At 41.4% G+C, this 13,241-nt stretch overlaps 2 protein-coding genes across 3 annotated transcripts in view; both read right to left on the bottom strand.

Moving 5' to 3' along the window:
- Positions 1-880: 880 nt before the first annotated feature.
- bmp10 (bone morphogenetic protein 10) lies at positions 881-5,007 on the bottom strand. Its single transcript, XM_004072871.4, has 2 exons — positions 4,154-5,007; positions 881-3,890 (listed from the first exon to the last, which is right to left on the bottom strand). The coding sequence occupies exons 1-2, from the start codon at positions 4,560-4,562 to the stop codon at positions 2,833-2,835; spliced, it is 1,467 nt and encodes a 488-aa protein (XP_004072919.1). The 5' UTR covers positions 4,563-5,007; the 3' UTR covers positions 881-2,832.
- Positions 5,008-8,294: 3,287 nt separating this feature from the next.
- The window catches only part of arhgap25 (Rho GTPase activating protein 25), a 32,133-nt gene continuing 27,186 nt past the window's right edge, over positions 8,295-13,241 (bottom strand). For both annotated transcript variants that reach the window (XM_004072870.5, XM_020706195.3), the window contains 4 exons: positions 12,759-12,880; positions 12,434-12,588; positions 11,317-11,855; positions 8,295-11,188 (listed from right to left, as the gene is read on the bottom strand). In XM_004072870.5, the coding sequence (XP_004072918.2) occupies positions 10,987-11,188; positions 11,317-11,855; positions 12,434-12,588; positions 12,759-12,880 (1,018 nt within the window). In that variant the 3' untranslated portion in view covers positions 8,295-10,986. The remainder of the gene's footprint in view (positions 11,189-11,316; positions 11,856-12,433; positions 12,589-12,758; positions 12,881-13,241) is intronic.

A 13,241-nucleotide genomic window follows, 5' to 3' on the forward strand; every position in this document is an offset into this window, starting at 1 on the left:
AAGTGCTAATAAATCAAAATTTGAACCCCCTTTTTTTAATTAAAAAATGGAAGCATTTTAGAAAAAAAGTGCTGAGCTCTGAAAATTAATGTATTGGAGGCTAAAATCAATTCACTCAGATTTACATAAAAAAGGCAGATTTATGAAGTCGCCGTAAACACGTTTCCCGTAAATTACGGAGCATTTGTAAACAAGAGAAGTAAGTGCATGGAAAGTCATACCAAACATTTGTTTTACAGCCAAATAACGTGAACGTGAACTATCAACTAATAACTATCAATGTTTTGTTTGTGGCTTTTGGGTTTTGGGGTTTTTGGTCTTCACCTCTGGTTCTAGAATCTCTCACCCTACTTTTTTCAGCTGTAAAATAAATAATAACTTATGAAATTCCAAACAATAAAAAGAAGAATTGATGGCAGAATAATGTTAATCAGTATGCTTACTCCTTGATTTTTTTATGCTTCCTCTTGACAAACAGGCATTTTGTAAAAAAAAAAAAAAAAAATCCCTGCACCTAATTTATCATCAGGTCATTCTTTGCTCACTAGGGGGCATTCCTCTGCTTTTTCCCATGGTTTTCTGTTTGTGCGTAAAGTCTGACCCTTGAGCTGATAGCAATGGAATGAAGGATCAGAATGGAAGCAGTGCGTTATGTCACAACTCTGATGGCTTTTCCAACAAGCGGAAATCAAAACTGACGACAAATGAAAATTTTACCGATGGCTTTCTAAAAAATGCAATACAATGCATGCAATTTTTGAATATGCAAAAATCAGTGAAGCATTGGAGCTGAAAGTGTGCCTTCAGATGTAAATAGTTGAGATAATTCCCAACTCAACTCACATGACCAAACCTTCACACTTAAAAAAGGACAATCAGATTTATTTCCTCATCATTTTTGCTTTTAATTGATTTCAAAAACCATTGCTAATTTTTTTCCCAACAAAATAATCTTTATGCTGCAAAAGCATTGTCATTGTTACAAAACTAACTCTATGCTAACTTACACATCTACATATGTATATTTAGTCTTTTACTCTGTTGTAAAAAGTAATAAATTAGAACAATAAATAGTCTTTTATTTGACACAAGCAGCAGAGGTATCAAAAGGCTTATAACCAAGGAGAATATTTCCTCAATGTATTTGTAAGGCAACTCTGCGGCCCTTTTTCAGCCCTATAGACAAAAATGTTCCAAAAAGCCAATGTTATTCCATAGCATTGATGGATGACTTTGTTGAAGAAACGGTGGGGGCAGAAAGTGCAAGGTCAGCCAACTGAAACACTTGCCCAAGAATGTGGACAACTCCTGTCTCCTCTCCCCACACCCCCATCCAGCCACATCAAAACGTGTCCTGAATGACTTCAAGTCCTCCAAGCATGAATGGTGGCATACATGTTTCTCAACCCCCAACACCTCTCTATCTCTGTAACTCAGGGGAGTGGAGAAGAGGCATGTGAAGTGGGAAACAGGGTTGAGTCAGATAACCCGTGCTCCAGGGCCCATGCACAGCGCTCACGTATCAGGGGGTTGCAGGAGCCGGGCCTGGAGAGTTCATGGCTTTTTCAGGTTGCCTTAGGGAGGTCATTTCACTGCACTGAGGCACATGCAGTGCTGATTAGTGTTTGCATTGAGCGGGCAGGCCAGAGATAAGAGAAGAGGAAGGGGAAAAGAGACGGGGAGGATCCACAGTTCCCATCAGGCTGCACAAATGGACAAATCTGTTTTTCAGAAAATCTTGTCTTTCTTGTCCTGTTGGCACGACATCATCTTGAGATCATTTTTTTTTATCAAATATGCTGTTTAGCTCAACTTTTCCCCAAATTACAACTAATCCTCAACATTTTCACAGAAAGCTCTTTGCCTTTTAGAGTTAAATGCTTCCATCAGTTTTTCATTCTAAATTACACAACTTGAAGTGCATACAGTTTTGTCAATCGTGAATAATGCTACGCTCACACTGGGCGTTCAAGCGAACACTTCCAATGAAAAGTCTTTGTAAACGCAAGTATCTGTGCGTTTTGGGCTTCCACATTTAAAACTCTCACATTCACACGTCGCTACACTAGTTTTTGAGTCAGTTCTCAGGCTTTACATATATAAGGTGCTGTCATTGAATGCGCGCTGAAAGCTAAACAAGTTGAACTTTGACCAATCAGGGACTCTGCTTTGTAGTGATGTTTGGTTGGGTTAACTCTGAAGCTAAATACACACTAGGTGTGTGTGGCTTGCTGAAGAATGTGCTTTTAGCATACAGAATTCACACTGGACTGTTGCTACCCGATACAAGCGCATCTATTTTTACAGCTGGAGGAGGCTTGGTGCGAAATGTCGAAGCGGGGAAAATCTCGCAAATCTTGCTCCTGTCTTTTTTTTACAGCTCTATTCTGATATATGAAAGACTTGGAGTCATAGATTTTCGGCCAGGCACAAACTGCAGTTATTAATTTCTCTTTTGTGATTGATTTCCAAATGGCTGACACCTCCATGTATTGAAAAGGTCAAAGTTCAACTGGGTTAACTTTCAGCATACTTTCAATTACCCCACATTTTGTATGTAGAGCCCAAAGACACACTCAAAATCTTGCGTGGCTACATGTGAACCCAAGAGTTTTGAACACTGGAGCCTAAAACCCACACATGCATGTGTTTACATAGACTTTTTTATTGGAAGCGCTCGCTTGAACACTCGATCCCAGTGTGAACGCAGCATCATGGATTCCAACTGTTTTCCCTTCTTTTGTCTGCTTAGTTCATTGGAGCTTATATATAGTTTTGTGTCTTTCCTATTGGGGGTAAGACTGACAGCGTTCAACTCTTTGAGTCCGTGGACTATCTGCAGCCACACTCAGCCACCACCATGCCTTCATACTTGTACTTGTAGGTGACCACCCCTGTTTCGTCTAGATACAGCAGGGAGATGGGGTCCAGTTTGGTGGGCACACAGCATGCTCGCGCTGCCCTCTGCGGACTGTTAATGCTGACCAGTGTCTGAACAATGGCATGCTTTGTAGGGGTGAGATGCTTTGTCAGTGGGTATGAACAAACACCTGTGCACTCAAAGGCATCATAACCGGGAGGTGCCAGAATCCAACTGTCCCAGCCAATGTCCTTGAACTCCACATACAGGGACTGTTTCTTGCAGTGGTTCCCTTTGGCGTTCCTGCGAATGCGAGATGCAGTGTCATAAATCAGGTTTGAGCGCATCTGTATCAGGTCTTCCTCATCTATAGCTTCCTCATCCTCGTCTCCTTCAAGAGCTCCCCATTGGTCATCGCTCTGCTCGACCACATTGGAAGTCTCATGGTTTATCATCTCATTCAGTTCACGTTTATCTTCTCGATGATCCCTGCTTTGGTCATCGGAGAAAACAATCAATAAAGGCTTGTGTTTTTCCTCGGGACTGTTTTCAATCTCCATGTCTCCTTCAGGCACACTCCCATCTTTGCTATTCATCACACTTTTATCATTCTCACTGTTGGCTATGCTGGAAATGTGCACCTCCAACCGGTGTGTAGTGCCACTTTCAGACTTGCGCCAACGCTGAACAGCAGTAGTTAGGTCGAAGGCCTCCCAGCCATTATCTGTCCCATAAACCTGTCGGGAAGCTAGCTCCACCAGCTCCACCCGCTCTGTCCTTTCCTGCACCAGTCCGAACGCATCTCCTCGTGTGGCCTTCACATCAGTCATGTTCTCCGTCCAATCCTGCGACTCCACCTCATAGATGGTGACCTTTCGGTCAACACCGGCATAGAGGTGACGGTCAGTCTGGACAAGAGTGTAGAGACGAAGTTCAGCCGCTATAACGTGCTCATGATGGGGGACTGATACATTGAAAAGGAGTGGGTGGCGCCTCACTCCCTCGACACCCACGATGCTTGGGTTTGAATCTGATCAGAGACAAACAGAGTGTTAGACAAACCTTTTTTTTTTTAAATTCAATATATTGCAAACAAAAGAGTGTGAATTCTACCATTCAGCATCCACAAACTATGTCAAAAGTCAAAAATTAACATCTGATAGAATTTTGTGGAGCAATTACTTCTATATTTCAGGACTCAAAATGTTAAATAATGAATATGAAACAAGACAAAGAAGTTTTATCATCTGTCTGTGCTTATCTGGGGCAGTATAGGTTTGAGGTGAGCTATACCTTCGTTCTTAAAGCTGCGGATGATGTTGGCGGTGGGCATGGCACTATGGTCATTAGCAAAACGGTTATAAAGTTCCATCATATATTCAGGTGGTTCTTCTCGTGTACTCCCTGGAGGCAAAGCCGGGGGGCCCAAACCCGACAGGTTGAAAGTGCGCAAAAACTGTGTCTTCAGGTTCTGCAGCAGGTTTTGCATGTCAACGTTGTTTTCCTGCTCCAAAATGGACGGGTCCACCACTCCTCCATGCCCGTCCCCCAGACCCGGAGCAGGACGAATCCTCTGATGAGTCGGCGAAATAGGGCTGCTATGTCCACGGAGAGGCACCTGGAGCAGCAGGAGGCAAATCAGCAAGAACACAATCTTGGAGGTGCAAATGGTTCCCAGTTCAGAGCCCCAAATGCTCGCCATGGGAGAAACAATCCGCAGCAGTCTAGTTTATGCCCTCTGGGGTGGTGGATGGGTGAGCTCATGCAACAAGAAGAAGTACTGACTTTTTGTTTGCTAAAATCCAAAAGTTTTGTGAGCTGTAGGTCAGTTTATGTGGAAGCGGCTGCATTCCTGTTGACCCAAGCGATGTAAGCTCCTCTCCAGGCGTGTAGTGTCCTGGTGCCCTCCTCCAGATCTCACAGCATTTATTTTCATGCACACTTTTTGAAGTTATTTGCAGCAGGGCAGCGATTCCGGTGGCAGGGTGGCCGAGGCTTGTCTTTGTCTGTTCGACTCATCTCTCTTGTGTCCTCTCCTCAGTCAGTCTCTCTGTGGTCTGCTCTTTCTTCCCAGCCTTGTCTTTCTGTCCCTTATCTATGATATGGTGGGCTCTGCATTGCTCAGTGCTTATGGTCTCCTTGGGGTGTGTATGTGTGTGCGTGCGTGCGTGCCTTCTTTTTAACTCTCTGTGATGCGCATGAGCATGTGCGTTATCTCACAACTTCCTTAATGAGGATTTTGTAAACACTGTCCTGCAGCCTCTTCCTTGTGGACGGGTTATTTTGTTTGGGTGGGTTACTTTTCATTTGTTTATTTGCTTTGGAAATGGGGAAGTTATGCCAGCGCTTTCTAGGCATAATTGAGCATCCCTTTTTGAAAAAAAAAACAAAAAAAAACACACTTCTGGTTTGTTGATTTTCTAGAATGTCGCAGGACACATTTTTCTGGCAACTAGAATCAGAGCCATTGAGGTGTAAGGCCTTGAGTCTGTACAACATTTAGAGGTGCGTATGAGATGTTAAGGAGAGTGCAAAGTCTGCAAAGTTTTGGTTTGAAACCTTCTCCAGCTAGTTATAATCACTGTGTTGGAAACAGAATTTTCTGCCACAGCAGACCTCTTCGCAGAAATGAGGAGAGGCGAGGATGTGTAATGCAAGACATGAGGCACCTTCACAAGCTTTCATCGTAGAGCAGACAAAGCTTCCAGGAGACATTCCTCTCAATTTCAGAAACAGCAAGAAGTCAAAGGTGAAGCCTACAGAAAGCCTGCGAAACAAGAAGATTTTCACCACCTAACAATGTTTGACATGTAAAAAAAAGTAGTTTACCTTTTTTCACTTCTGATGTTTTATTTATCAAGCCATAATAAAAAACACACCAGACCTATGGCTTTTTTGAAAACTAGGAAATGTAAAATAAAGGAGATTGGATTTCTGCATTTTGAACTCAGGTAAAACGCACAAGCAGTATGGAAAGAATAAAAATCATCTTTGAATTCACTGATTTACTACCTTAATTTCTGCTTGGTTGATTAAAATTGAGATGTTTCTTCCTTACTGGGGCTTAACTTCACATGTTGTGGTGTGAGAATAATTAATGATGACCAAGCTATTAAACCAGTCTGACTCAGCACAGACACTGAACTCTGGTGGCATACAAAGAAGATTCCAGTCCACTAAGAGCGCCACGGTCCTGAGGCTGAAAAACATTCCCATATCACTACCCTGTCACCACCATGCCTCATGTGTTGCCCAGAAACTGTTCTCATGAACTTGACTTGGTAAATTTGGATATAAGTTACACAATTTTCATTTTTATCTTTGACAACATGATTGAAGCATATCTGAAAAGTAATCAGTAGCAAGCGCAGTTAATAAGCAGCTGCTAATGCCATTTGTCTGCAAGCTAGCAATTTGCCATGTATTTTGAGTGAAACAGGTCATATCTTCAACATATGTTGGGTTGCATGTTCATGAATAGTGCACTTATATTTGATTGTCAAGTTTGACGGATGTTTTTTTAATTGACTGGTGACATCTGAATGGTCAGCCTCAGGTTGGTTTGTTCTGCCAAACTGCACATTTTGGTGCAAACTAGGGATGTAACGATTATTAAACAACGAATTGGTTTATATTACTGCGATTCAACCAGATCGATCTGTCTGAGGTAAATTGTTAATGAAATCAATCTAAACCATTGCAAAATCACACACATGGGATGGCAGCAAAAAATGATCAATCCATAATTACAGTACAATGTGTGGAAAAACTTTGAATTTTACAAAGACATGTGACAATACATGTTCTAATAATGTTATATTTGTATTATTTTGATGTAGAACAACAACAATGGTCTGAACTTTATGAAACAAGTACAAGGAATCTAGAAAACTTCCCCAGCACTGTTCAGTACCAGGTATTCAGCTCTGAGTCACACTGATTGAATTTTTGACTAAAGGTCCTGAAACGATTGTAGGTTGAATCTGATCAATTGAATTGGTTAGTTTAAAAGGAGTGCAAGTCCAAAATTTTTCAAAATAGAGATATAATATGTTCAATGGTCTTCAAGGGAAAAGCTATCTGATTATGTGCAAAAAAGTCCCAAGCCCGTGGTACTGTGTTGACTATGCTTGACATTTAAAATGCATTAAGTGCAAAATTCCTGGACTTGGGCCTCTCTTGCATGGGTTTTGCTTTATCCCATAGATGGCAGCACTAGTTATTTAATATGGCAGCGCCCCTGTTTAATTCAAGAAGGGCCCAAGTCCATAGACTTTAGTTTTCTAGTCCTCTGAAATTATAAAAGTGAGGTGCTTCATATTATGGCATTTGTAAGCTATGAACTGGTGCTAAATCTAGGTAAAGTTTTAATCATTTGGTGTAGCCTCCCTTTAAGCTATATGCAATTAAATTATGTCCTGGAAAAACAAACCTCTTGGACTTGGGCCCCTTTTGAACTAACCGATTCAATTAAAATGAAACAATATCAACTAGCAGCAACCATAAATTATGATCAAATCAAAACAAACCTTATTTATAAAAAAATGTGATTCTCATACATTGCGCAGCTTGAAGTTTAATCAGGATGTTTTTCTTTTCAGATGACTGTGTGACCATAGTCTTTATGACGATTGGACAATCTGATGACGTTGAAAGTAACCGTCACCGGTTCCTCCACTGATGGGAATGTTTGTCACCTGATCCCTCATCACACCACACAGTTGTCCTTCATTCCAGAGCTTCTTCGTGTGACCCACAGATACACTCCTGTTGTCAGTGCGTCACAGTGATTGGAAGGAATGAGCTTTTCCTGCTTCTGCCACTCATCTGCCAGGCTGACAACTGACAGACGTGCTCTTATCATATATTTGTTGAACCGTTGCTGCAACAGACCATCACATCTTCCTGATGGGCCTAAGAAAACTCGATAGAGGCAATGTTCTTTTGAACACTCAGTCAGGCCCCTCTATCTGGTCTCCATTAGGGGCCTAAGGGCATAACAAACGTGGATTTGTGGAGACAACAGTTGCTATTTTTGGAGTGACACTACTATTAGACAGTACTCCATGAAAATCGTGCTTTTTTTTTGTTTTCATAGGTTTTTTCCTAAAAAACTCAGTGATTAAAACAGTCTTTGTAGTTTAAAATCTTGAATTCAATAAAAAAAAGAAAAAGTAGTTTTTTTATTTATTTAGAATTTTTTTAAACCTGTGGATTTTAATAACAAAAATTGTTTTTATATCATGCATTTGTTCATTTTGTCTTTGAGTCAATGACAATTAACTTTTGCAATAAAACAAACAGCCTTTACATTAGTGCTGTTTTATTAATTTATATGTGTGTGTAATTTGAACTAAAGACACAAACATTATCTTATAAATTATACCACTATACGAATACATAAGCTGAGCTAATAATATCCAGCCACACAATACCACGTTAATCATTTATTTTTTTCTTCCTTTGTCAAACAGCCACAGAAGGCAAACACACTGTTGCCTTCACAATAGTGTAATCCCTGAGTCATTTTACATAGCCTACAGCTGTGTGAACAAAACTGCCTCCTCTGTTTCTGGAGGCAGTTTCTGAAGGCAGCAGAGCAGAGAACAGACTTCTGCAGAGCCAGAAAACATTCAGGTAACTAAAGAACATAAAAGTCAATGCCTGTCAGGCTCAAGGTGCTTTCAGTTTATCCCTTGTGCTATCCTAGACGTTTTGACATTGGGAGTTGGGTCATTTAGACCCCACTAGACAGTGCGCTGAACTTTTTTCTTCAATGATTTGTGATCTTCACTGGTGTCCATGGATTACATGAAATCTTACACCTTTATCTACCTTTGTCATGGTAGGGAGAACACATCAATGTAAGGGTGGGGTAATCTGGACCCCATAGGAAAGCACAAGGGTTACCTGAACAAAAAAAGTTTAGGTAGCCTTTAGACATGTTGGTGAATGTGTGATGATTTGGTTTCAGCTACTGCACTCAAAATTATAATGACATGTTGGAAAAGGCAGCACAAATTGGGCTGTGGTCTGATCTGGACCACAGTCTGGTATCCACGTTAGCAATAATTGCTCTGCCCAGCATATTGTTCTGGTCTCTCAGCCCAACTCAGAAGAAGCAATGAAGTCTTAAAGAAATTGTGCAAAACATACTTCTTAAAACTAGGATGGTTCGAAAAGAAACTGTGATGTGTGATGATTTGTTTTTTGTCTTTACAAGCATGTGAGAGAATGATAACCCGAATATCTGCAAAAAGGAATCAAACCACTTTGGCTCCAGAATTATCTTCATTTAGAATCTACGACTACGTTAACAGTGCAGGGCGGCTTAATGCTCATTTCCGATATTTTGGAGAAAAAAAAACGATTTTTTTTTTTTTTTGCAAGGCTGTTCACATTTCCAATTAAATGCAAACTTTTGTGATCTCCTGTGTGAACGTGAAATGACCCAGAACTGACCCGCATGCGCAGAAGAGTACCATACTCAATGGATGCCAACAACCGTGTTGTCAACAGCGGAGCTCTTTTTGCATTGTTACATTTATTTTCACAAAGGAGCTAGCAGAATTACCATCTTCTCATTTTAAGAAGGCATTGGAGCCAGAATGGTCTGTATCCACTGTTGTGGAATGGGGATGTGTATGTGCTGCGGCCGCGCACGCGTGTTTAAGAGAGAGGAGAGAGCGCGTGCAGCGCAGGAGGGAGTGAGAGGTGGCAGCGGAAGTGTGTTGGGGGCGCATTCATGTTGTATGTTACGGAGGAAGGAGAACGATAATAAAAGACGGCCCCCCCCAGCAGAACTGCTATTGACTCTTCATTAACCCACTCTGGAGGATCTGAGGGAAGGGAACCCCGAAGGAGGATCCACCTTCGCTCCCCCGCAATTCTGACCACGGTCGGAAAGAAAAAAAAGTAATCGCGGGAAAGGTTCAACACCAGGCTCAGCCATTTTGCTGGAAAGTTTTTCAAAAACCACCCGGTTGGGATAAGAGCCCTGGAGTTTGGCCTGAATAGAGTTGTCACCCCAAATATGTATCAAATCGGTGACCTCGCTTCTTTTCCACTGACTGGTCTCAGCAGCATCGTCCGCAATGGTTGATGTTTATGCTCTCGTTCCCGCCTACTGAATTATGACGTTTGTAGCATATCAAAGACGTACGGGTCGGATTCATGTGGCCTGGCCGGTCAGACGGAGGTCGCATTTCAAAAGATCGGATACGTATCGGATTCAGGACCACATACCCAAGTGGCCTGGGTCGCATTTGAAAAGATCGGATCTGTGTCGTTCAGACTGTCATGAAAACATCAGATACAGGTCACATAGGGGCAAAAAATCGGAATTGGGTCGTTTCAGCCTGCAGTGTGAACGTAGCCGTCATGACAGCAAAAACATAAGTGAATTTATTTTGTCATAGCTGGAAATAAATTCATGCGTCAAGGGGTCAATAGGAATAAAACAACTGCTTGGTGGTTTTTCTAAAGGTCTTCACAAGTGTAATAATTTTTTCATGATGCTTAATTATTTTAGCTTTCCTTCAGTAAAAAAAAGACATTTATCATATTTTTTAGGGGTATTCTTTATATCCAGTTTGCTGACCCTAATTTTGTTTATTGTTTTTCATTTTTATTCTTGTACATCATGACATTTCTTGTCTCATTCTTGACCCAATTTAAATCTCTACTTCACAGATTTTTTTTTTCACATGCACAAAAAATAGATCCCAATAACTTATGTTCAAGATAAAACAGAAGCCAAAAAAAAAAACCTGACTGCGCCACTCTGGACAAGCTTGACCCTCATCCTATCTGGGCCTGGTTAGTTCTTGGATGGAAGACGTCCAGGTGCTGTAATTTACAACCACCATATAGGGGCACTTTCCAGCATTTCCATTTGCTGGACCCAAGCCTGGGTACAGTAAATTCAGAGGGTTGGGTAAGTAAGGCCATCAGTCTAAAACGTTAAAACCATGAGCGCGAATTGTAGCTCAGTTCGCTGTGGCGACCCCTAAAGGGAGTACAAACAAATGGAGAGAAAACCCAACATCAGGAAGAGGACGATGGATGAGCAGCTCCAGTCTGTTGAAATGATCTGAGTCGTTAAAATAGATGGGGGAAAGATTGGCTTAAGTTGGAGCTTGTTTCTGTGTGATAAGAAACTGCTGAATGTCTCTTTGCAGCTCGTTGTTGCGCTTCTGAGCCTCGTCCCGACTGCGTTCTGCATTTTTAAGGCAGATCTCCAGAGCAGCCACACGGCGGCGCTCTGCCTCCAAAGCAGCCTGGAGCTCCAACACGTTGGCCTTCAGCTCCATGTTCTCCTTCTGCAAGCTGCAAAAGACGTTTGACACAACCAGGCCAGTTAAAAACAGGTAACTTTACCTCAAAAATGTCTCTGCTTCTGCAGGAAAATTCCTAATTATGATCAAGTTTGTCTTCACCTCCTCAGCTGACCTCACCTCTCTGCAAGATGCAGCTGCTTTTCCTTCTGTTGTGGTCTGCTGTTGACCTGCACCCCTGTGTTGCCCTCCTTTGAGACGTCTGCACTTTTCTGATCAGACAGCCCCCGTGTAGGTTGGGAGTCACTTTCAGGTGCCTGGGGGCCAGCATTAGAAGACACGGTGCCATCGCTGCTTCTCCGGGTCACAGACCTGTCATCCTCTTCCTTTTTGCTGAACTGGGAGCCTCCTAAAAATGGGCCTCGCAGGTCTAGTATTTTAAAAATGTCTTCCGACAAAGTCCCGCTCCTCTCTTCCCCGCTCTCCTGAATCTTGCTCCATTTGTTGAGGGCGTCTGCCTTGGCAGCCATCCCGGTGAGGGGGCAAACGAAGGTGGGAAGGGTCTGAGTGCGCTTGCGGGGACTTCCTTGACCCTCATCTGTGTTGGGGGAGAAAGGCTCCTGACCATCTGTCCGTGGGCAGATTTTCCCTGTAGGTGGATCTGGACTGTCATCATCTTCCTCTTCTTTGAGAGACTCGGACATAAAGGCATCACCCATCTAAGACAAACAAACACAGAAAAATTGAATAAAATGTTGCCTGTAACTGCTTCAACAATGGTTTCTGCATGGCCTCTACAAGTCAGCTGAACAAATACCAAGCAACATTTATGAACCAAAACCAGGATTCTCCTTGATCAGGTGAAGATTGGCTTTAGATATATGAGGATGTTAGCTTTCTCTTTGTCAAATATATATATATGTATCTATTTGTAATTTTTGGATCCTCGTAATTTTCTAATGTGGCTGTTTGAATGAAACATTTAGGATTTAATGACATATAACTGTTTAATTAAAGGCAATTGCTTTGTTTTGTTTCTTTTTGTTTTTGTTTTTTAGTCCAACAAATTTATTTACGTCAAAAGACATTTTCATTTCAAATGAACAAATGACTTAGTTTTGCAAAAGCAATAGTTAGCAAGTGGTGTGCCTCTTTATCTGACAACTTAGACTAACAATCCATTTGCTCCAAAATATTAAAACAATAAGATTAAATTTGAAACAATAATAAGCATCACACTTAAACAAAAAATGTGCTCAAAAGAATGCCTTTTCAAAGACTGCTCAATGTACTGTACCTCTGCAGACTCCCAGCCCACAAAACTACGAGGACTGTTATTCTGGTTTGCAGACTTAGCAGGGGGAGAGGAGGGAGGAGGGTCTTTGGAGGGAGGAAACAGACTCTCATGCTGTCTGATCATCACTGTCATCAGCTTCTGGATCTGAGGAGTGGCTGTGAAGAAAAACAAACACAAATGTTTGAAGATTACTATCAAAATGATGATTCGCCATCCTCAGACTTATGAAAAGTCACTGGAGTTCATCTAATGGTGAATACAGATGTTTGTGTTTTTCACAGAAGACAAAAAAGTACATCATTGTGGTAGTTGACTGAGTTCTTACCCTTCATCACGCTGAAGGGATCTTCTATCTGAGGTTTGAGCAGGTTTATCCCCATCACAGTAGCTAAGTTTTCTACATTCATCTTGTTGACGCTGGAGTGGAGCTGCACTTCAAACAAAAACCTGTCGACAAAAAGGTTTTATGAGCAAAAACCTGGAAACTGATCTCAAAGCTGCACATTTGAAATGATGCATTGCAAAATCATGCCCCTTAGAAAAAGGTAAAAAATTATTATTCCATTGACAGGTTTTATTGAAATAAGCCAAAAAATCTGCCAATTGGTCCAAAAATTCTTATTTTAAGAAAAAATTCAAGTCACTAAGACATGTTTTTAAACTGAGAATATTTTGCTATGCAAAAGCTTTCTTGATAAGATTATTTTTCTTGCAAGACAGAAAATAAGATATTTTTCTTTAAAACAAGAGTAATTTTACTTAAGATTCAGTTTTTACAGTGTGAGCAGAACCACACCGTCCTGCACAA

This window comes from Oryzias latipes, chromosome 9 (assembly GCF_053564925.1).
Source record: "Oryzias latipes strain Hd-rR chromosome 9, Olatipes_Hd-rR_3.1".
In the NCBI taxonomy this organism is placed as follows: Eukaryota; Metazoa; Chordata; class Actinopteri; order Beloniformes; family Adrianichthyidae; genus Oryzias; species Oryzias latipes.

Excerpts from the sequence above, each read along its gene's own strand:
- bmp10 (XM_004072871.4), bottom strand. The coding sequence starts at position 4,562 with ATGGCGAGCATTTGGGGCTCTGAACTGGGAACCATTTGCACCTCCAAG. Across the intron at positions 3,891-4,153 it reads CCGCAGCTTTAAGAACGAAG|ATTCAAACCCAAGCATCGTG; the intron begins GTATAGCTCACC and ends GTCTCTGATCAG.